The 22,642-nt window shown below is 53.9% G+C and overlaps 3 protein-coding genes across 3 annotated transcripts; 2 read left to right on the top strand and 1 right to left on the bottom strand.

The window, feature by feature from the left end:
- Window positions 1-23: 23 nt before the first annotated feature.
- CFB (complement factor B) lies at window positions 24-7,154 on the top strand. Its single transcript, XM_001492552.4, has 18 exons — window positions 24-596; window positions 680-913; window positions 1,326-1,511; window positions 1,630-1,803; window positions 2,044-2,145; window positions 2,250-2,386; window positions 2,680-2,818; window positions 3,151-3,282; window positions 3,591-3,692; window positions 3,787-3,924; window positions 4,390-4,487; window positions 4,625-4,742; window positions 4,968-5,121; window positions 5,229-5,305; window positions 5,510-5,622; window positions 5,721-5,853; window positions 5,935-5,984; window positions 6,279-7,154. The coding sequence occupies exons 1-18, from the start codon at window positions 533-535 to the stop codon at window positions 6,432-6,434; spliced, it is 2,307 nt and encodes a 768-aa protein (XP_001492602.1). The 5' UTR covers window positions 24-532; the 3' UTR covers window positions 6,435-7,154.
- Window positions 6,491-12,626, bottom strand: NELFE (negative elongation factor complex member E). The gene is made up of 11 exons (XM_001492712.6): window positions 12,488-12,626; window positions 11,967-12,049; window positions 10,503-10,572; window positions 10,260-10,405; window positions 9,692-9,766; window positions 9,535-9,572; window positions 9,004-9,347; window positions 8,744-8,888; window positions 8,527-8,581; window positions 8,179-8,281; window positions 6,491-6,803 (listed from the first exon to the last, which is right to left on the bottom strand). The coding sequence occupies exons 2-11, from the start codon at window positions 12,039-12,041 to the stop codon at window positions 6,706-6,708; spliced, it is 1,149 nt and encodes a 382-aa protein (XP_001492762.1). The 5' UTR covers window positions 12,042-12,049; window positions 12,488-12,626; the 3' UTR covers window positions 6,491-6,705.
- A 45-nt stretch (window positions 12,627-12,671) lies between these two features.
- SKIC2 (SKI2 subunit of superkiller complex) lies at window positions 12,672-22,629 on the top strand. Its single transcript, XM_001492580.5, has 28 exons — window positions 12,672-12,806; window positions 12,884-12,987; window positions 13,655-13,764; window positions 13,864-13,981; window positions 14,073-14,187; window positions 14,307-14,381; window positions 14,655-14,708; window positions 14,808-14,998; window positions 15,160-15,288; window positions 15,510-15,655; window positions 16,032-16,178; window positions 16,309-16,393; window positions 16,591-16,697; window positions 17,005-17,151; window positions 17,225-17,321; window positions 17,496-17,708; window positions 17,791-17,901; window positions 19,025-19,255; window positions 19,648-19,785; window positions 19,945-20,082; window positions 20,222-20,326; window positions 20,665-20,812; window positions 20,907-21,033; window positions 21,183-21,393; window positions 21,546-21,656; window positions 21,736-21,954; window positions 22,143-22,283; window positions 22,378-22,629. Exons 1-28 carry the CDS (start codon window positions 12,785-12,787, stop codon window positions 22,576-22,578), a joined length of 3,741 nt encoding a protein of 1,246 aa, XP_001492630.1. The 5' UTR covers window positions 12,672-12,784; the 3' UTR covers window positions 22,579-22,629.
- Window positions 22,630-22,642: the final 13 nt, after the last annotated feature.

Consider the following 22,642-nt stretch of genomic DNA (forward strand, 5'->3'; position numbering starts at 1 on the left):
GTCCGTGCCTCTGCCTGGGGGTTGGCTTCGGGGGAGGGGAAGGCCAGAATGATTCCAGGAACTGCAGGAAGGCAGGTCAGAGACCCTGCTGGACAAACAGTGCCTGGACTCTGCTCCATAACAGAGTCAACAGGGGAGCAAGCTGGGGCCTTATTTCTGGTCGCTAAAACGGCAGTCTGAACTTATTGGGGAGGAACTGGGGCTGAGAGGAGGTGTTCAAGAGGAGAGTCCTGGAACTTGGGCAGCAAAGGGTGGGGCTTGTGCAGTTTCTATTTCTTTGACTGGCAGCTCAGTGGGGCTCTCCCACTTGGACATTCCGGAAAGTGATGTGGGTAGGGCAGGCGGGGTGAGCTGCAGGTGCCAGAACACACATTGCATAAAAGGCTGGAGGTTGTGGGGGGCAGGGGAGGGAGTGCAACCAGGCTCAGGTCTGGAGTTTCAGCTTGGATACTGAGCCAAGCAGACACTCAGCGCAAGCAGGATAGGCCATCTGCCCCCAGTCCCAGCTTCAATCCTGCCTTCTTCCATCGTCATGGGGAGCAATCTCAGCCCCCAACTCTGCCTGGTACCCTTGGTCCTGGGCCTCTTGTTTGGAGGTAAGAAAGGGTCCCCACTGCTTCTGCCCCTAACATTTCTCCTTGGCCTTGTGAGCATGGGTTTCATCAGCCTTTCCCTTTAGGTGTGGGTGTGATGCCACTAGCTGTGGCCGAGCCCCAAGCCTCCTGCTCTCTGACGGGAGTAGAGATCAAAGGTGGCTCCTTCCAGCTTCTCAAGGAGGGCCAGGCTCTGGAGTACAAATGCCCCTCTGGCTTCTACCCGTACCCCATGCAAGTTCGCACCTGCAAATCCACGGGGTCCTGGAGCACCCTGAAGACCCAAGACCAAAAGATTGTCAAGAAGGCAGAATGCAGAGGTTGGAGGGCAGTGAGGGTGGGCATGGGCGAGCAGAGGGACGGAGCAGGTGGCAGCCAAGGTCCAGTTAGAGTTGTACTGATACTAGGCAGGCGGACAAGTTGGGCTGAACAAGTAGGAGCTGTCCAGGGCTGGTGGTGGGAAGGAGGGAGGAGGAAGGGAGCTAACCTTTACTAAGCGTTCACCCTGTGCCAGGCAGCCCTGGCAGTTAGCAGAACACTCAGAAATGGGGAGGGAGGAGAAGTGGGACTCCCCATAGGTTGAGGGACTCTCCAGGGGTTGAGGGTAGACACTGCTTCTGTGGGACTGAGAAGACACTGTTTCTCAGTGACAGGGTCCCTGAGACCAGCAGGGATACCCTAAAGGGCAGCCCTTCCCTCTCAGTAACTTCTACTTTCCCCCCTCCCCCAAAGCAATTCGCTGCCCAAGACCACAGGATTTTGAGAATGGGGAGTACTGGCCCCGGGCCGCCTACTACAATTTGAGTGACGAGATCTCCTTTCGCTGCTATGATGGTTACACTCTCCGCGGCTCTGCCAATCGCACCTGCCAAGAAAATGGTCGGTGGGATGGGCAAACAGCCATCTGCGATGATGGAGGTGAGAAGCATCCCCTCCCCTGACAACAGTACCCTCTCCCTGACTGTGCTGCAGCCTGAGGAACAGGCACCACAGCTCTTATGCTCTACCTTGCCCTCTGGGTCTCATGCCTTTGCAGCGGGGTACTGCCCCAATCCAGGCATCCCCCTTGGCACAAGGAAGGTGGGCAGCCAGTACCGCCTCGAAGACAGTGTCACCTACTACTGCAGCCGGGGGCTCACTCTGCGTGGCTCCCAGCGGCGAACATGCCAGGAAGGTGGCTCTTGGAGTGGAACGGAACCTTCATGCCAAGGTGACCCTTGATCCATGCCCTCAGGTCAGATCCTGCTCTCCCATCCTCAGGTCCCCACACCAGGGCACTGTCTTCTCCTCCTACCACAACTCAGCTCTTTCCTCACTTCTAAACCTCCCTGTAGAACTTCCTCGCTTTTGAGCCTTCCCACCCTGGAAACCCAGCATCCCCTGCCTGTCTCTCTGGTCACTGTGTCCCAGACCCTCCCAGATATTTGACCTGATTTTTTATCTCTCCCAGACTCCTTTATGTATGACACCCCTGCAGAGGTGGCCGAAGCCTTTCTGTCTTCCCTGACAGAGACCATAGAAGGAGTTGAGGCTGAGGAGGGGCACAGCCCAGGTTTGAAGGCAGAGAGGGGAGGCGGGGCAGGGAATTGGGGCAGAATGGAGAAGGGGCAGGAGGACCATGTGTGCTGGAGCCTGAGTCTCTCTGGTGGCACCTAGGGGAACAACAGAAGAGGAAGATTGTCCTGGACCCCTCAGGCTCCATGAACATCTACATGGTGCTGGATGGATCAGACAGCATTGGGGCTCACAACTTCACAAGGGCCAAGAATTGTCTCAGAGACTTCATTGAGAAGGTGGAGCCCCCTCCCCTTGCATGTGGGGACCCTCAATGGCCCTCGCAGCCCTGCCAGTACTAGCTCCCTGGTGCTCCCAGCCCCTCTGAAAATCTCCAGGTCCTATCCTGTCCTCCTCCTCTTTTACTTGAAGCAGTTTCTTGACCTTTAACCCAGACTCCTCCATGAACCTCAGGGTAACCAGTTAGTCCTTGAGTCTCTTACTATAACCGTCCCTGTCCCAGCAAACCTGCTGAACTCTCCCACAGTATCCTACTCTCAATGCCACGACCCCTTGCTCCCCTCACCCACAGGTGGCAAGTTACGGGGTGAAGCCAAGATATGGTCTAGTGACATATGCCACGGTCCCCAAAGTTTTGATCAGAGTGTCCCAAGAAAGGAGCAGTGATGCAGACTGGGTCACAGAGAAGCTCAATGAAATCAGCTATGAAGGTTAGAGGTCAGGGAAGGGAATGGCAGGTCAACTTTTGGGTCAGAGAGGCCAGAAAGTTCAGGGGTGTTGTGGGGAGGGTGTAATGAGACCACATTTAGGAGCAGGGAGGACCACTTTGTAGCCTGTGGTTGGACAGAAGGGTCATGGGGGAATGGCGCTTAGTGGGAACCTGTTGGGGCTGAAAGGGTCACTTTGTGGTCAAAGGGAAGTCAGTGACATGACGATCAACTTAACAAGTTGAAAGATGTGGGATCTCAGTTGCTGATAGGCCTCTGGGGTTCAAGGATGGCTTAAAAGACCGGTGAGGTGATAATCTTTTCCCTTTCCACAGATCACAAATTGAAGACAGGGACTAACACCAGGAAGGCCCTCCAGGCAGTATACAGCATGATGAGCTGGGAAGGGAACGCTCCCCCTGAAGGCTGGAACCGCACCCGCCATGTCATCCTCCTTATGACTGATGGTCAGAAGGGACCTGTCTCCTGCCCTAGACTCCCCACTCTTTCCTACCAGTGTGTGGCCCCTAACTCCACATGTAACACTAGACTCACTGTTGGGGTTCTGAGTGCTGCTCAGAGCCCCCACCATGTTGATCTTTCCTGTGAGCCTTTATAAGGAGGGACCCTTCTCCTTAGAGCTGTGATCTGTCACTTCCATCCCCTCCCCAACCTGCTTACCCAGCCATGTGTGTCACTACTTCTAGCCAATTTATCTCCCTTGACTCTCTTCCTTCTTTGCTTCCCCCTTTCACGGTCCCTGTCTCTTCTGCAGGCTTGCACAACATGGGTGGTGACCCAGTCCCTGTCATTCATGAGATCCGTGACTTGCTGGACATTGGCAGGGATCGCAAAAACCCAAGAGAGGATTATCTGGGTGAGTTTTATCTCCCAAGGCCCAGCACCCTGCTTTCTCAGCTCCCCCGCCCGCCACAGGGCCTAGGCCCTCACTCTCCCCTTTTCTCCCTCAGACATCTATGTGTTTGGGGTTGGGCCTCTGGTGAACCAAGAGAACATCAATGCTTTGGCTTCCAAGAAGGATGGAGAGCAACACGTGTTCAAAGTCAAGGACATGGAAAATCTGGAGGATGTCTTCTTTCAAATGCTTGGTAGGAAGATATCAGAAAAGTACAGGAGATGGTCAGGAAACTCAGCTCTCTCCAAGTCCCACAAAGTCACTCATCCTGTCTCCCCCTGAAGCTCTGGCAGTCTGGAAGTCCTTTCTCACTCCTCCTACTCTATCTCAGTGTCACTATTCTTGTTTTCTGGCACTGACTACTTCCTGATCTAGAATCACAGAGCTCAGAATGATGTCAGAGATCTTTCTGAAGTCCCTCGTTTTACAGATGTGGAAATTGAGGCCAAGAGAGGTCAAGGGACAGCAAGCTAGTAAGAGTTGGGGCTCTATACCACAGGGGTTCCTTGCCCTTAATGTAAGGAAACAAATACCCCCACATTTCCTTTCCTCCTTATGGCCCTCTGCTCCCCAGACACGTGGGTGTCCCTTTCCAAAAGGCTATTGCCATTTGGAAAGGAAGTGTCCCAGCTTCCAGCACATTCTCCCTCCTTGGCAGATGAAACCCGGACTCTGGGTCTGTGTGGCATGGTTTGGGAGCACAGGAAAGGTAATGACTACGACAAGCAACCGTGGCAGGCCAAGATCTCAGTCACTGTAAGCACAGTGTCTTTCTGGTGGGGACTTGTGGGAGGTGAGGTCAGGGTGAAATGGGGGCAGGGGAAGGGCAAAATGTTCATATCAGATGGTGGTGGTCATGAAAGTTGAGCTTTCCTCCTCTGTTCTGTTCCCAGCGCCCTTTGAAGGGACATGAGAACTGTATGGGGGCCGTGGTGTCTGAGTACTTTGTGCTGACAGCGGCACATTGTTTCACGGTAGATGACCAGAAACACTCAATCAAGGTCAACGTGGGTAAGGATGCAGCCGATCAATCCTGAAAGTTCCAGCCATGCCCTCTAGGCAACACCTCCCTCTTTCTCAAGATCCCACACTCCACCTGTCCTCAACACAGCCCCATCCCTTGCACCAGTTAGGGATGGGGAAGACTTGGAGTTAGGGATGACACAGGGCCAGAGCCAGGAGGCTGCCCACAGAAAAGTGAGTGGTCCAGAGGTGCCCACTCTCCTCCCACCCCAGGAGGGAACAAGAAGGACTTGGAGATAGCAGAGGTCCTATTTCACCCCAACTACAACATCAATGGGAAAAAAGCAGAAGGCATTTCTGAATTTTATGACTATGATGTGGCCCTGATCAAGCTCAAGGAGAAGCTAACGTATGGCCAGACTCTCAGGTGAGGCATCTGGATCTCCAAGGAGAAAAGGCTGGGAAGGTGCGGCTGGAAGACTGGGGCAGGCTCAGAGTTTGCCATCCCTGAGTTTCCCCATTTCTCCTTAACAGGCCCATCTGTCTCCCCTGTACTGAGGGAACAAATCAAGCTTTGAGGCTTCCATGGTCAACCACTTGCCAGCAACAGAGTAAGACATATTCAGGGAGAGTAGCACAAGGGTAAGATTCTGAGACAAGTGGGACATGAGAGGGAGCTGCAGGAGCAGATGAGCCCTGCCCAGTTCCTGGATCAGAGAAAGGGGTTGAAGGACATATGATGAGTAACAAAGGCAACGGAGAGAATGCAGGGGGAGGGAGAGTGCTGAAATGATCCAGTCTGTCCATTTGTTCAGTGGAAGAACTGCTCCCTGCAAAGGATATCAAAGCTCTGTTTGTGTCTGAGTTGTCCAAGGAGGGGAAGAAGATGCTGGTTCGGAAGGAAGTCTACATCAAGAATGGGGAAAAGGTGAGGAATGTTGGATCCTAAGGAGGTCCTCTAGACCCCAATGGCTCATAAGCCAGCTTTATTCATTACCCTTCTCCATGCTCCCACCTCACCTACAGAAAGCCAGCTGTGAGAGAGATGCTCAATATGCCTCAGGCTATGACAAAGTCAAGGATATCTCTGCGGTGGTCACCCCCAGGTTCCTCTGCACTGGAGGGGTGAATCCCTACGCTGACCCCAACACCTGCAGAGGTGAGAGAAGGCTCTGTGGTTGTGCTGCAAGTTCCTGAGGCCCAAGAGTCTTTTTACCCTACAGCTTTTCCTACCCTGTAGGTGACTCTGGTGGCCCCCTGATTATTCACAAGAGGAGTCGCTTCATTCAGGTGAGTTTCCCCTTCCTACCTGTGGGGAGATGCCAAGTGGTCAGCATGGGGCTCAAAGCAGGAAAGCACAGTGCACGTGGCTGGAAAAGGGGTGGGCAGAGCCTGCCTCATCTTAGGACTATTCCTTGAACTGGCTGGCTTAGGGCCATGTGTCCGGCCTAGAGAGAATAGGACTGAGCTGGATCCCTAGTCTAATTCTTCTAGGTCAGCTCATATGCAACGGAGTAGTTGTGCTTCCTAGGAGTAGGAAGGAATTCTACCAAAAGATCCGTGGCATCCCCTCGCCCTCTCCAGGTTGGCGTGATCAGCTGGGGCGTAGTGGATGTCTGTAAAGACCAGAGGCGGCAGCTGCAGGTGCCTGCTCACGCTCGAGACTTTCACATCAACCTCTTCCAAGTGCTACCCTGGCTCAAGGAGAAACTCAAAGACGAGGGTCTGGGATTTCTATAAGGAGTTTCCTGCTGGCAAGGGACATGAGACCAAATTAAAACAGCTGCGACAATACCTGTGTTCAAGATCCTTTTGGGGTGAGGGAGTGGGGAACGTGCACTGGCCATGTTGTTACAACTAAGATCAAAATGAACAGCCGTTTTTAAAGGCTCGATCCCAATCCCAAGTGCTGAAAAACCAGAGGCTGAGGGAGATGGGTGAGCTTCCACCTCAGTGTTTTACTGAGACCAGCGTTGGGGCAGATGAGGCACACGGAATCCAGCTCCATTCCCTAGAAGCCATCCACAAGGTTCTCCTTGTAGACGTCATCACTGTAGACAATCTGGGTCCTCTTGTCCCGATGGCAACCCTTAGGGCTGTTCTGGACAGCTAGGAAAGGAAGAAAGGAGTAGTTGAGGTCTGAAGAAGAGTATTGGTGAGCCCCAAGGCCCAGAGTCTCACCAACTCAGTCCTGGCCTCTGGCCCTTGGAAGCTCAGTTTCTATGCTGCCCTCTGGTGGCTGGGATGGCCTCTCTCTCCCCTTAACCCCCTTAGGCCAGTGGCTGCCAACCCAGCGCCACTGGCAAGAAGCACACACCATTACTGTGGCACATGTGGATATTGTAATTAATGTTTTGTTCTTAGAAAAACCCAAAATGTCATTGTTGACTCATGCAAATCATGTTAACCCACCGCTTTTAGTCAGTACGTCAAAAATTAAAAATGAGTAAAATCTCTGTAGCCCTTTGTTGACATGCTGGTCATTTCTGGTTCCTTCCTTTAGTCTGAAGGGCCACTCTTGCTCTGAACCCCTCATTCTGCCTACTCCTTTACCAGGAAAATCTATTTCAGGTAAAACAGTTTATTCACACTGAGAAATGCTACTCGCCCATCAGGAGAACTCTTGTGGGGTATAGCTTTGGCCCTAAGCATTCTTCCTCAAGCCCTGAGTTGTTCCTTCCTCTTCTTCTTTTCTCCCTACACCCGATGTGTCCCTCCCATCACCCCACCTTCAAGGATTCCATCCCTGCCACTCTGGGGCTGGAGTGAATCTCCTCCCACCAGCCCCCAGTCTCTTAGATCTTTGTACCTCGACCCTGCTGATAACTCCTTCTCCTCCAAGCTCCTTCTTGATCACTTCAGTGGCCCAGGCCCCTCTGACGCTGTGCCTAGCTCTCTGATCCCTCATTTTGTCTCCTTTGCTGCACCCTCAACTTCAGCCTAACATGTCAGGAGGGCTGAGGATTGTGGGGCACGAGGAACACAGTCCTCCTCTGTAACATATTCCCTGAATATTCCCCAAGTCCAATCCTGGGTCATTTTTTTCTCCAAATTCAGTCTCCCCTGATGATACTATCGTTTTGCAGCCACCCTGGGATGTAGATGACTCTAGGTTTTCATTCCTCACCTCACACCTAAGTACCAGATCCCTTATTTCAAATGCTTATTTTACAAAACCAACTACACCCCATCTCAAAACAAACAAGGCCACATGAGATGCTCATCTTTTTCACTAACCTGACTCTTGCATCCACTTTCTTCCCCATTCCAGTTATTGCCTTGGGAGTCGTTTTCAATCCTTTTCTCTCCTTCTTCAACTACCTCTAACTGACAGAGGGCCTGACAATTCTCCTTCCCATTCCCACAGCCTCCACACAAATCCAGATCTGTATCACCTCTAAGGAACCCAAGGACAGGCAAGCGGAACAAAAAGAGGGGGTGAGCTGCGGGGGACAGGATGAGGGAGAAAGAATCTCGTTCTTACCAAGGGAGCCCCAGACAGACTTGCCAGTGGCGGCGTCGAGCATGGGTTGTTTGCGGGCAATGCTGACTTTGAGCTGTACGGACTCCACCTGGGTCCCGTTGAGCTGGAGAAGAGGGGAAGGGGCAGAGGATGTGGGGGAACGTTACAGACAAGCCAAAGAAACATTTCCAGAAGTTGTCATCCTAGGAGTACACTGAGCAGGGATCTGAGAATTTAAGGTTTCCTGCATGAACAGGGAGACACCTTCTCTGTAAAGAGGAAATTATTTCCTCCTGGCTCTTGGTATTTTAAAGAGAATACATGAGAATAGCAAGAGGGACGGGAAGAACAGATCTGGGAAGTCCCAACCTCAGCAACGGCCTGATCTGCTGACTCCATCTTTTCATAGGTGACGAAGGCACAGCTGGGATGAGAGAAAACATGGTCAGTAGAGAGCCTACGGGCTCTTCTGGACCCACCCAAACCTACTACTAATAGGCCACTGGAGACAGGCTGGCTTCCTCCACCAGGTCTCACACCCCAGGTCCTCCCAGGACTTATCATTTTGCTCCACTGTCATTCTTACTTTCTGGGTGGGTCCATGGAGAGATCAATGATGTTTCCAAAGGGAGAGAAGGCTCCCCGGAGGAGGGTGGGCGTCATGTCTTCTCCGTACACATACAGAGTATTCCCCTTCCGAGGGGCCCGGCGTTCAGGGAACGAGTCCGACCCTATGGGATCAGGACCCACAGTCACAAGATGTGCCCATCTCACCCTCCATTTGAAGGGTCCACCTTGGTAGGACCCTCTCTGAGGTCACTTTCCCCACCAGCCAAGATAACTCACTGCGGAAAGGGCCCTCTCGGTCTCGATCCCGATCCCTGTCTCGGTCCCGATCCCTGTCTCGGTCCCTGTCCCGGTCTCGATCTCGGTCTCTGTCCCGCTCCCGGTCTCGGTCCCGCTCCCGATCTCTGTCTCGATCCCGTTCTCGATCTCGGTCTCTGTCCCGGTTCCGCTCACGACTGCGGTCCCGGCTGCGGCTTCGGGGAGGGGAGGCTGAAGTGTGGGCACCACCACGTTCTTCATAGCCCCAGTCAAAGCTTCGAGGGGGGCCATCACCAGCCCCTGGGCCCTCTGCCTCTTCCCCATCTGGCCCCAGTTCCCGAAGTCGGTCACTGGAAGACACAAAGCTGGGGAGAGGCAGACAGTGAGGATCAAAGAGGGCCTTTACCTCATCTTCCCAGACCCCATGGAGATTCAACACTCCCTCCCCAGCCCCGGCTCCTTCCACTCCAGCCCCAAACCTCCCAAGAACCCAATCAATGCCCCACCCTCCGCCCCCAACAACTGGGACCCAGTCCTATATCCAACTCTAACCTCTCATACAAAGATTTCCTCTGGGGACGTCTGGATGACTGAAAAAGAGACCAAGGACATTTAAGATGGTTCCTAGTTGCTGGCATGTGGCCCAAAATGTGGGTCTCTCATCGTCCTCAGTCCCCAGCCTCAGGGACAGGGCACCAGGAGCCATTACCTCCTGCAGATCATCGTCAGCAGATATGCTCCTCTGGAACGGCTGGAAAGTGGGGACTGGCCCCTTCTCAGGGTCCTGGGAAGGAGGCAGAGATTTACCTCAGTGTGGGAGCAGGACGCTGCCTAACCATGAGACAAAAAGGCTCTTTCTTTCCTCACTCTCTTCTTGACACCCTCTGGCCTATCTTTTTTTTCCTTTGAATTCTTGTATGTTTCTTACTTGAGTATGTGGTTTTTACAAATAACCTAATATACTCAAAGTATTTAGCTTATCTGGACATTTCTTGAACCTAATGACGTTTTCAGTCTGTTCAACTTCTTAGAGTAATACAATCCAAGAGCTCAAATAAATGGTGGGATAGAGCCACAGAACGTGTAAAACGCAGAAGAACTTAGAAATCATCCTGTTTCTTCATTTTATAGATAAGAAATCTGAAACTCAGAATAGTACAGCAATTTGTCCATGACTGAATAGGTATTACTTTTCCCCTAAACCTACCTCCATTCCAACTTGGAGGGATGCCCTTTGAAGTCAAGGGTCCTCTGAACAATCCTTCGCTTGTACTCACCTTTAACTTCCCCTCTAGGGTCCGAGAACGTTTGAAGCCCGAGTTCTTGGTCTCGGCCTTGATGGCACTGATGGCTCCTGACTTCACTAGCTGCTTTGCCTGCTCTGTTGCCGTGGCTGTGTCCACCACAGGCTGCTCTGACAGTGCTGGAGAGGCGAGGGAAAGAGGCACGTTGGCCAGGCTGCGACAGAGGCCAGCCCAGCACTGCCCACTTCCAGCTCGTCTCCCTTCCCCGTCACTCACAGCGTTTGACGCCGCCTTGGCTGGCTGTACTGCTGCTACTTTGTTTCTTCAGAGCCAGCAGTGCCTTTTTCTGGGAACAAGAGTGAGAAGAAAGGGGTCAGTGAGGGCCAGTCCCTGGCTAGGTCCTCTCCCAAGGCCCCTGGGCACATCACTCCAGGGGACACCTTTCTCAGAGAAAACAATGCAAATGGTGCCCTTCAGTGCTACAACGAAGCAGACCTGCTTCTCACATATGGTCCCCCAGATCATCTACAAAACCAGGGAAACCCAATCTATCCAAACCATGGTATCCAGAGGCTTTCCAGGGTCTGTTTTTGAATTTGAATACAAGGAATTCAATCATGGACCAGAGCCCCAGGATATAAGCTGCAAGTAAGTCTAAGTGTCTTTCTTGAGGATTTCGTCCATCCATCGCCTGTTTATTTAACAAGGACACACCATTACTTTGTAACAGGGATATGCAAAAATATGAGATGCAGTTCCTCCCCTCAAGAGGCTTACAATCTGAGAAATAAAATGAACAGACCAAATTGTCAATAATGATTGTAAGAAGTGCAGATGGCTTGCTGGTGAGAACAAGCAAGACTTTCTGATGCCAAGTGGCTATTAAACTGGGCCCTGGGTAGAATCTATACAACACAGATTGAGACAAAAGGGCATTTCAGACACAGAAAATAGAGTGGTAAAGAGGCAGCTAAGAAGGCTTTGGGAATGCAAGTTTTGGGACTAGTGACTGGTTCCATTCAATCAGAAAGGAACACCAAGTTAAGGCTTTGTTCTATGGACAATGCGATACCACTTATGGCTTTTGAGAAGAGGAAGGACAAAGTTCTGTGTTTTCTGTGGATGATTTTGACAGGAGTGAAGAAATCTGTCCAAAAAAACACTGAGAAACTTGTTGAGAGACCATTACAACAGTCTAGGTGAGCATCAGCAAAGACCTGACCTATGGAACACACAGGAAAACATAAATGGGAGAAATTACTTCAAAGGAAGAATCAAGAAGACTTGGCAAATGTTTGGCTATGCAGATCGTGGAGAAGTCAGAGATGAAATTCTGATTCCAAACACACAGGAGAACTGAATGTGGTCAGTCTTATTTGGAAGATCAAGAAAACAACTAGAGTCAAATAGATAGGAAGAGGATAGCTTCAATTTTGGATAGCTGAAGATTATTAGTAAGACACTGGATGCAACTGGAAAAACCAAACTGGGGGATCACCAGGTCTTAGATGGTACTAAAAGCCATGGGAAAGAAAGACAACTCCATGGCAGACTGCACAGAAAAGAGAGAAGACACACACCAAGACTTGGGAAAAGCCCACCTCTGAAGCTCCGCTGAGAGGTGATATGTCTCCAGGTATGAGCTGGAAGAACCCCCCCCATCCCCTCACACTCACCCCAGGTGTTCTCAGAGTGCAGAGTCTGTGAAAGTTTGGGCTATGCCCACACACACTCCCTCACCTTTTTCTTGAGTTTGTTGAATTTCTTCTGCAGAGCCTCCTCCTCCTCGCTCAGTCCGGGGGGTATCACCAACATGGTGGCTCCTGGTTCAGGGGCAGGGCCCAAGACATCTTTCTCCACTGTTACCGCCCAGGGTTCACACGCCGTCCATACTGTACCCAGCCCCATCCCTCCAAGCCTGCCTACTCCTGTCTTTTGCCTCTCCCTACCCCTTGCTTGAACCAGACTGCCATCCAAGCCCCCGTTCATCGGGATCAACCAGCATTCCCTCCTCTCTTCAGAAATCACGGACACCAGCGCCTTGGGGCACCACGTGGCCCGGGAAGGGAGAAAAACCCGCTCCGTCGCCAAGACGATGGCACCAGACCCCCCTACCCGCGCTGGGGTTAGTATGGCAACCGCGGGGTCCGAACGGCAGACGGCAGTGGAACCTGCGCAGTGCTCTCAGAGCAACGAAAAGGGTAAGAAGAGAGAAGGAGCTCGCAGAAAAGGGGCGACGGGTGAGAAGGAGAAGGCCTTACCTGAGGGGGCGGCAACCGGGGCCCCACAGTCTCGGGCGGCGCCCGCGCGGGCAGCGGATCGCGGGCTCAGAGCGATGACGTAGCCAGGGGCGGAGAACGCGGTAACCAAGGCCGCCCAGGAGTAGACTTCCGCCCGGCCTTCTACCAGCTCAGGTCAGCCCCTCAGTAGCACCGACCCAAGCCCCCGGTGGCCTGTGTGCCGGAAGTCGCCTCCACTTCCGCCCGTTCCGGGGCGGGGCTTACCCTACGGCTCCTAGCTGCACTTCCGGGCTGCCCGGCCGCTGCCGTGGCTCCAGAATGATGGAGACGGAGCGACTCGGTGAGGGGGAGGGGGTGGAATGAAGGGGTAGACAGGGACTGACCCTTGACCCCTGACCTCTGACCTTTCCCCCGTAGTGCTACCTCCCCCAGATCCCCTGGATCTGCCCCTTCGGGCCGTGGAGCTGGGATGCACTGGGCGCTGGGAGCTGCTGAATGCGCCTGGGGCTCCAGAGAGCACCGTGAGTGACTTTGGACCTTAACCCTTAACCCGCATTGAGCTTAAAACCTCCTCCACCCTCCTCACAATAGGATCTAGCATGACCTCACTCTCCTATCTCTGGACACCTGTCATCCGGGCCTGGACTGGTGGTGGGCAGACCTCAGCCTAGTGGACCTGCTGTAGGTCAGAGCACATGTGAGGACAGAGCAGGGCGCGCTAGGGATACCTTAGCTCTGAAAACTGCTCTTGCAAATGTGTTTTTTCCCCCGGAGTCCCCTCATGCCTCCAAGCACCAGGGCACTTACTGGTGGCTGAGATGCTAGCCTTTGAGCCCCTGACTCTTCATCCTTAGGTCTGTGACCCCTTTTCCTAAAACTAGTGATCCTCAAATTTCAGTGTGCCTCATGATTAGTGGGGGAGCTTTTTAAAAATATAAAGTCTGAGGTCCAACCCTAGAGATTCTGAAATCCAAAATCCGAAATTATTATCCACCTTCCCAGGTAATTCAGTAGCATATAGTTTGTCCTGTAATGCAAGACAACCTTTGGAAAATATTGCTGCAGCCTGATGGTCTGGGTCTGTCCAGGACAGCTACCATTTCTGATCTAAACACGAATCCCATCACCTTCTCTTTTGTCTGTGTCTTACTCTCTTACCTCATGCCTCTCATCTTGCCCTTGTTCCAGCTTCCCCATGGCCTCCCTCCCTGTGCCCCAGATCTGCAGCAAGAGGCAGAGCAGTTGTTTCTGTCATCTCCAGCCTGGCTGCCTCTGCATGGTGTGGAGCACTCAGCCCGGTGAGGGGTCTGGAGGGGCCTGGACTGGGGAGATGGATCCCTGAAGAAAGCTGGGACAGAGGAGACAGAAGACCTTAAAATTACTTTCCTTCTCTCCAGAAAATGGCAGAGGAAGATGGATCCCTGGTCTCTCTTGTCCGCATTGGGAGCCCCAGTCCCCTCCGACTTACAGGCCCAAAGACACCCAACCACAGGCCAGATACTGGGCTACAAGGAGGTAAGAGGTCAGGGGCCACGAGAAGCAGCATTGGGAAAAAGGGGGTCAGAGGCAAGCTTAGTCTCACTGGAGCTCTGATCTCTTGCCTCAGGTCCTGCTGGAGAATACAAACTTGTCGGCTACGACCTCCTTGTCTCTTCGCCGGCCCCCAGGGCCCATCTCCCAGTCCCTGTGGGGGAATCCAACCCAGTACCCTTTCTGGCCAGGTGACTCTTATGGAAATGGGATGTTAGGAGAGGGAGCTCTCAGTCTCCAGGGAAGGGTTCCCCACCCATACCATATCACCACCACCCCCTGAATCCCTATTTGTCCAACCTCTTCCCAGGTGGAATGGATGAGCCCACCATAACAGATCTGAGCACTCGGGAGGAGGCCGAGGAGGAGATAGACTTTGAGAAAGGTGCGGTGGTGCCAGGATGGACCCTTGGGAGGTTGGGCCCTGAGGAAGACGGGCCCAGGCCTGTCACTGGGCTGCTGCTAGCCCTTCCATGCCTTTGAGAAAATCAGGATTTGCTCTAACAACTTTATTGTCATCTTTCGGAAAACTGTCACAACAAATATCCCCATCTACAATGTCTGTGCTGCGAATGGCCTTCTTTAGGTTTGTGTAATGTAGGACTTGTACAACACTGTGCAGTAGCTCTGATTCTCTCTCTCTGTCCCTGTGCGCCAGATCTTCTTACTGTTCCACCTGGCTTTAAGAAAGGTGTAGACTTTGCACCAAAAGGTGAGTTTTAGTTTGGAGATGGGAGTGTAGAAGTGGTGCCCTTCCCCTATAAAACAGAGATGGACATGACCAGGTCTCCCTTTTTGCCTTTCTCCTCAGATCACCGAGCTCCAGCTTCCGGGTTGCTCAGTCTCAGCCGTCTGCTGGAGCCCCTGGATTTGGGTGGGGGCGATGAGGATGAGACTGATGCAGTGGGACAGCCAGGAAGTCCCAGAGGGGACACTGTTTCAGCCCCTCCCTGCAGTGCTCCCCTGGCCCGAGCAAGCAGCTTGGAGGACCTGGTGTTGAAGGTTGGTGGTTTGGGGAGGTGAAGGAAGGAAAGAAGGGGCCTTGCCACAGAGAGGGTAGGCTTGGTTGGGTCTAAGGGGAAGACTGGAGCATCTTTTGGGAAGAGTGGTAACGGAGGGGTCTCTGGCTGTATCTTTATCACTCCTACCCACGACTTTTCCAGGAAGCGTCTACAGCTGTATCTCCCCCAGAGCCCCCCAAACCCCCGCCTCAGGAGCAGTGGGCCATTCCTGTGGATGTCACCTCCCCAGTTGGTGATTTCTACCGCCTCATTCCCCAGCCGGCCTTCCAGGTAGTGTGGCCCAGTCCTCACATGCTCCCTGACCTCTTCCCAGCCCACTTCCTTGCCTCCTCTCCCCACCAGAGGCCAGATGCCTTCCAGGCCAGTCTTGGACCTCAGTCTCAGCCTCACCTTGCCCTGGCCTTCTCCTCTCTGCCTTGCATGCCCCATGAGCCAGACACAGGAAGGCCTCTCTCCCTTCTTCAGCCCCCATCTATTTCTGTCTCCTACAGTGGGCATTTGAGCCAGATGTGTTTCAGAAACAGGCTATCCTGCACTTGGAACGGCACGACTCAGTCTTTGTTGCGGCTCACACATCTGCTGGGAAGACAGTTGTGGCTGAATATGCCATTGCCCTTGCCCAGAAACACATGACGCGGTACAGGTCCCCTCCCGGCCTCCCCTTCACCAGCCAGCCCTGTTTTCTCTTGCATCCTTTCTAAGTCTCGTCTCTTCCTCACCTCTCTACCTTGTCCTTTAGATGAGAGGTTCGGGGGAGAAATGGACAGAGGCCCAGACAGAAATGAGAAGGTGTGGGGAGAAAGATTAGAAGAATGACCTGCACTTGTATAGGAAGGGGTTGGGGGACAGAATTTTTCTGGGGTCGTTTCATGAAGGAGAATGTGAGGGCATTTTGGGCGAAGAAGCAGGGCACCAGAGCTCTGGGGCATGCTTCTGGGAGGGCTAAAAGTGGGAGAGGAGATAGTGGCCACGAATCTGTGGCGGGACTGGCTAACTTCACGCCCTCTCCCCAGCACCATCTACACGTCGCCTATCAAGGCTCTGAGCAACCAGAAGTTCCGAGACTTCCGAAACACATTTGCAGATGTGGGACTGCTCACTGGGGACGTGCAGCTGCACCCAGAGGCCTCCTGCCTCATCATGACGACAGAAATCCTTCGGTGAGAGATGGGCACTCAACATGGGTGGGTTTTTGGTCAAGAAGATGAGGCTTCTTTGGAGAGCATGTTAGCTGAGGAGAGGGTGGGGACAGGAACACTGGGGAGTCACCCTTCAGCTTCTTCTCTCCAGCTCCATGCTGTATAGCGGCTCAGATGTCATCCGGGACCTGGAGTGGGTCATCTTTGATGAGGTTCACTATATCAATGATGCTGAGGTAAGGGGCATGGGGTCCGTGGGGTCCCCAGATCCCAGCGGTCCTCTCCTGTGGGACTAGTTCAGCTCCCCTATTCCACACACCCTGGAACCTCACTGCCTTCTTTGCCCCAAATGGAACCCTGTGCCCCTTCCCTAGGAGCAGAAGGGCAGCCCTTTCTGAGCTGCCCGTGACTTGTCTTCCCTCTGTGTGCCCAGCGCGGGGTCGTGTGGGAGGAGGTGCTCATCATGCTCCCTGACCATGTCTCCATCATCCTTCTGAGTGCTACTGTCCCCAATGCCCTTGAATTTGCTGACTGGATTGGGTGAGACATGCATCCTGGGGTGCCTGGGTGAAGGAGGCTGTAGTATTCTCTCGTTGAGGTTGGGGATGAAGACTACCACAGCAGGGAGAGTGGTCAGGCCTTGGGGGTGGGGAACATGTCTGACTGGCGGCTGTGAGATCCCACTTGGGCCAGATCCCTGTGCATGCTGAGAGATGGGATGATGGGGTCACCCTCCAGTCTGGCTCCTAGAAAAGACTGGGGGGAGCCAGAGAGGGCAAGGTGGTAGGGATATGGGTTCCTTCTCGAACTCCCACCCCTGACTTGCTGTCTTCTCCTCCCCACTCAGGCGACTGAAGCGTCGTCAGATCTATGTGATCAGCACTGTTGCTCGCCCCGTCCCCTTGGAGCATTATCTCTTCACGGGGAACAGCCCCAAGACCCAGGGGGAGCTCTTCCTATTGCTGGACTCCCGAGGTGCCTTCCACACAAAGGGGTAAGCCGGGGATGGGGCAGTCAGGGCTGGCTCAGCTGGGTGTGACTGTGATCGCTGCCCTCCCGTGCCCCAGGTACTACGCAGCTGTGGAGGCCAAGAAGGAGCGGATGAGCAAACACGCCCAGACCTTCGGGGCCAAGCAGCCTACGCATCAGGGGGGGCCTGCACAGGTGAGAACTGGCAGGCTTCGTACCTGCCACCACATGTTTCTCCCCTGTCCTTTCTTCCCTCATGCCCCGGGGGTTTGGACTTGAGCTTTGAGTACTGCTCGATTTGACACTGCTTCACCTCCCCCTACTTTGGCCCCCACTGGTTCAGGGACTCAACCTCTGCCCCTTTCCCAGGACCGTGGGGTGTACCTGTCCCTCCTGGCCTCCCTCCGCACCCGTGCACAGCTGCCCGTGGTGGTTTTCACCTTCTCCCGGGGCCGCTGTGATGAGCAGGCCTCGGGCCTCACCTCCCTTGACCTCACCACAAGCTCAGAGAAGAGTGAGATTCACCTCTTCCTCCAGCGCTGCCTTGCTCGCCTCCGTGGCTCTGACCGCCAGCTGCCTCAGGTGTGGAGGGGGGACTTGGAGACTGGTGGGGATAGGGTGTTCCACGACATAGTCCCTGACCATGGGCCCTGGCCCCCTGCAGGTCCTGCACATGTCAGAGCTCCTGCATCGCGGCCTGGGTGTGCACCACAGTGGCATCCTGCCCATCCTCAAGGAGATCGTGGAGATGCTCTTCAGCCGTGGCCTGGTCAAGGTGCCCTCTTTGGTGGAGAGGGACTCACCAGTGCACTCAGTGCCCCCTTAGGGGCTGCCCAGAGGGTGGAGGGGCAGGGCTTAGGCAGGACAGTGCAGTGGTTAAGAACTTGGGCTCTGGATCCAGACTGCCTGGGTGTGAATCCCAGCTCCATCACTGTGTGACCTTGGGCACATTACTTAACCTTCCTCAACTTTAGGTTTCCCATCTTAAAATGGGGATGCATGAGACATGATCAGGCAGTATTTAGAAGAGAAACCCAAAAAGCTAGCAAGTACATGAAAAGTTATTAGTCATCAGAAAAATGCAAATTGAAATACTCAAGAGATAGGACTTTATAGCTTCTAGATGGGTAAAATTTAGGAAACTGGTTAATGCCAAGTGTTGTCAAAGACACAGGAGACTGCAGGATTATAGGAACCTTCATACAAGTGTAGCCAGTCTGGAGTACACCCTGGCACTCTTTAAAAAAATAAGTGTAACATACACTTTGACCCTAAATTCCATTCCTGGATATATGCCACAAAGAGGTTCTCACCCTGGTCCATGAGGGAACATGTCTGTTCTCTTGTTGGCTATAATCTTGTGGCAGGGTGTTGGTGGTTCCAAGGTGCCCTTCACTGGGAGAGCAGGTAGGTAAATGTAGGGGATACACTGCATGGAGTGTTCTGCAGCAGTTGGAAGCAAATAGATTAGATATAACCACAGGAGCAGGGATGGATGTCGAAAACTCTGTGGAGGAAAAGAAGTAAAAAAACAGAAGAGATACAGAACTGCCTTTAATGTGAATTGTGAATTACACATGCACAAAACAAGACACATTTTGCAAGAATGGATTCACACAAGAAGATACTCCTTAAATACATCGGGATGGTTGACAGTTGGGGGATGGGAGTGAGATATGGGGGTAAAAGTAAAGAAACAGGTAGTTAAATAAATAAAATGAGGAAAATGATAGTAGCCACTCTATAGATTTGCCTTGAGAGTTAAATGAGATCCTGCGAGTTGACCTCTGAGACCATGCCTGGTGCCTACTTAGCATTGGCTACAAAGTAAGATGTGGTTGGCCAGGGCGGGTGTCTGCGTATAGCCTCTTTGCTGATCCTCTCTTACCCTGTCCCAGGTCTTGTTTGCCACAGAGACCTTCGCCATGGGTGTAAATATGCCGGCCCGAACGGTGGTGTTTGACTCCATGCGCAAGCACGACGGCTCCACCTTCCGGGACCTGCTCCCTGGGGAGTACGTGCAGATGGCAGGCCGGGCGGGCCGGAGGGGCCTGGACCCGACAGGCACTGTCATCCTGCTCTGCAAGGGCCGCGTGCCTGAAATGGCAGACCTGCACCGCATGATGATGGTGAGTGTGTGTGGGGGGTTGGGTTGGGCATGAGGCCAGCAAGGAGGGCCCTGGCTCTGGGGACCTACTGGATTCCCTCTCTTCCACCGCTCTTCCCCTCTCCGTTTTTTTCTTTTGCCTGGGAGATGCCAAGGTAGGACTGAGCAAATCCAAGGATGAGATCGAATCTCATCTCCTCTAGTCTTTTTCCACTGTGATTACGGAGCTAGATGGGATCTTTGATAGTCTAGTTAGTTTCACCCCTTATTTTGCAGAGGAGGTGAACAGTTTGTCTAGTCCCTTGGTTGCAGAGCTGGGACTGGATCTGCTGGGAGTAGAGACAGTCTCACGAGGGCTGGCTGGGGAACAGCCAGGCCCTGCCTGATCTCACCGACGTCTCTGACCCGGCCCAGGGGAAGCCATCCCAGCTGCAGTCCCAGTTCCGCCTCACGTACACCATGATCCTCAACCTGCTGCGGGTGGATGCCCTCAGGGTGGAGGACATGATGAAGAGGAGCTTCTCTGAGTTTCCATCCCGAAAGGACAGCAAGGTAGGGAGGCTGGAGTGACCAGTATACTGGGCAGGAGTTTGGACAAGGGAAGCCAGGTTGGGAAGAGGTGGGCATCTAGAGGCCAGGGGGGTGAAGGTGGGGGCGTAGCAGACTGGGCCTGTAGACTGTTATTTCACATCTCCCCTGGCTTCCGTTCAGGCCCATGAACAGGCTCTCGCTGAACTGACCAAGAGGCTGGGGGCCTTGGAGGAGCCTGACACTACTGGCCAACTGGTTGACCTGCCTGAGTATTACAACTGGGGAGAGGAACTGACAGAGACCCAAGGCCTGATCCAGGTGAGTGTATGTGAGTACTGGGGGAGTGACAGAGGAGGAGAGGAAGAGAATGTGACCCTCTGGGTACTCTTGAACTTAGTCCCAGTGCCCCTGTGACGCTTCCTCCCTTATCCCCTTCGTGCACATCCCTGTTCTTCAGCGACGCATCATAGATTCTGTGAATGGGCTGAAATCTCTCTCAGTTGGAAGGGTGGTTGTTGTGAAGAATCAGGAGCATCACAACGCATTGGGTGTGATCCTGCAGGTGAGGGCGATGGGAATTTGGACCTGGAGGGAGGCAGGGAGGGAGGGAGGAAGGAAGGAGCGAGTCCTATCTCCGGCTTCCCCACTTGCCTAGGGGCAGTTTGCAGTCACCACAGTGCTCTTATTTTCCCCTCTTGCCCTCTTTTCCTTCCCATCATTGCCACTTCATGCTCACCCTCTTGTTCCCACCCCCCATCCCTGAAGTCTGCTCTCATTGCTTGACTTGGTTATCCCTGGTGGGTTGTTCACGATCCCTGCCTGAGGGTGGGATCGGATCTGGTCTCTACCTTTGATGTCCACTCCTTACATCACCCTGGCCTGGCTCCCCACCTCCCCTAGGTCTCCTCGAACTCCACCAGCAGAGTATTCACAACGCTGGTCTTATGTGATAAGCCCATGTCTGAGGACCCACAGCAGAAGGGGCCAGCCTCCCCTGATGTGCCCTACCCGGATGACCTCGTGGGATTCAAGCTGTTCCTGCCTGAAGGTGACAGTGGGGCAGATGTCTGGCTTCCTGAAGGAGTGCAGGTGTGATGCCTGGGTCCACGGTGAGATCTCACCCGGCTCTCCCCTTTTCACAGGACCCTGTGACCACACTGTGGCCAAGCTCCAGCCAGGAGATGTGGCTGCCATCACCACCAAGGTGCTCCGGGTGAACGGGGAGAAGATCTTGGAGGACTTCAGCAAGAGACAGCAACCGAAATTCAAGTCAGAGATGCTGGGGAGGCCCTTATCCTGGGGAGGGACCATGTAATGGGGGGTAGGGAGGTGTGGTTGAGGAAACTCCCCTGGTCTGAGGGGGGGCTCTTAGGAAGAGAAGCCTCTGCCACAGGTCTCAAGACCTGCTCCTTCCTCAGGAAGGAGCCTCCCTTGGCAGCTGTGACCACTGCTGTCCAGGAACTGCTGCGTCTGGCGCAGGCCTACCCAGCAGGACCGCCTACCCTCGACCCTGTCAACGACCTGCAGCTCAAAGATGTGTCAGTGGTAGAGGGAGGTCTCCGGGCCCGGAAGCTAGAGGAGCTGATCCGGGGGGCTCAGTGTGTGCACAGCCCCCGTTTCCCTGCCCAGGTAGGTCCCTGGATACCAGCTCCCAAGCTAAGAGGGGGGCTTTTCCTTTCTGGTCCCCTGTAGACTGGCTGCTCCCATCTTAGCCCTTGTCCTCAGTGCGCCCCTGCTGAAGGCGAGATGGCTAACATGCTCTTGCCGGTGGCACTCTGCAGTACCTGAAGCTGCGGGAGCGAATGCAGATACAGAAGGAGATGGAGCGGCTGAGCTTCCTGCTGTCGGATCAGTCACTGCTGCTGCTCCCTGAGTACCACCAGCGAGTAGAGGTGGGAGGGATGGGTTGGGGCCTGGGGCGAAGTGAGGGAGAAGACAGCAGACTCCCAACACCCACTATCTTTCTTCCAGGTGCTCCGAACCCTGGGTTATGTAGATGACGCGGGCACCGTGAAGCTGGCAGGGCGGGTGGCTTGTGCCATGAGCAGCCATGAGCTGCTCCTCACTGAGCTCATGTTCGACAATGCCCTGAGTGCCCTGCGGCCCGAGGAGATTGCAGCCCTACTCTCTGGCCTGGTGTGCCAGAGCTCTGGGGACCCTGGGGATCAGCTTCCAAGTACCCTCAAACAGGTATGGGACACCCACCCATCTCTCCCTCCCTTGGCTGCAGCATTCCCAATCCCCACCCCCAGGTATTCCCCAAGTGACCTCCAGCCCTGTAAGTGCCCCTAAGAGCTGGAATGGTTTCTTCCTTGATCTGGGCCTCCCTCGTCCTGGAACGGGAAGGCAGGTCTTAACTTCTCCTTCCCCATCTGCAGGGAGTGGAACGTGTCCGGGCTGTGGCCAAGAGGATTGGTGAAGTCCAAGTGGCCTGTGGCCTGAACCAGACAGTGGAGGAATTTGTGGGGGAGCTGAATTTTGGGCTGGTTGAGGTTGTATATGAGTGGGCCCGGGGCATGGTAAGTAACTGGGGTTTGGGGGTTTGCGGACAGCTGGTTGGAGAGAGGCTGCCCAGGCCTACCACATTCAGTCCACACCCTGCTTCCCCCACAGCCCTTCTCCGAGTTGGCAGGGCTCTCAGGGACCCCCGAAGGCCTGGTGGTCCGCTGCATCCAGCGCCTGGCTGAGATGTGTCGCTCACTGCGGGGGGCAGCCCGCCTGGTAGGTGAGCCTGTGCTAGGTGCCAAGATGGAGACAGCAGCTACCCTGCTACGGAGGGACATTGTCTTTGCGGCCAGCCTCTACACTCAGTGAATGAGCCCTGTGTGAAAATGTAATAATAAAACAGCAAACCACCTGTGTGTACTTAGGCAGTATG

This window comes from Equus caballus, chromosome 20 (genome assembly GCF_041296265.1).
Source record: "Equus caballus isolate H_3958 breed thoroughbred chromosome 20, TB-T2T, whole genome shotgun sequence".
NCBI lineage: Eukaryota > Metazoa > Chordata > Mammalia > Perissodactyla > Equidae > Equus > Equus caballus.

Coding starts and splice junctions, on each gene's coding strand:
- CFB (XM_001492552.4), top strand. CDS start 533: ATGGGGAGCAATCTCAGCCCCCAACTCTGCCTGGTACCCTTGGTCCTG. Junction 1,512..1,629: donor AGCCATCTGCGATGATGGAG/GTGAGAAGCATC, acceptor ATGCCTTTGCAG/CGGGGTACTGCCCCAATCCA. Junction 4,488..4,624: donor AGGCCAAGATCTCAGTCACT/GTAAGCACAGTG, acceptor TTCTGTTCCCAG/CGCCCTTTGAAGGGACATGA.
- NELFE (XM_001492712.6), bottom strand. CDS start 12,041: ATGTTGGTGATACCCCCCGGACTGAGCGAGGAGGAGGAGGCTCTGCAG. Junction 9,573..9,691: donor CTGACGATGATCTGCAGGAG/GTAATGGCTCCT, acceptor TCTCTTTTTCAG/TCATCCAGACGTCCCCAGAG. Junction 8,582..8,743: donor TCCATGGACCCACCCAGAAA/GTAAGAATGACA, acceptor CTCTCATCCCAG/CTGTGCCTTCGTCACCTATG.
- SKIC2 (XM_001492580.5), top strand. CDS start 12,785: ATGATGGAGACGGAGCGACTCG. Junction 16,698..17,004: donor GAATTTGCTGACTGGATTGG/GTGAGACATGCA, acceptor CTCCCCACTCAG/GCGACTGAAGCGTCGTCAGA. Junction 19,256..19,647: donor ACCTGCACCGCATGATGATG/GTGAGTGTGTGT, acceptor GACCCGGCCCAG/GGGAAGCCATCCCAGCTGCA.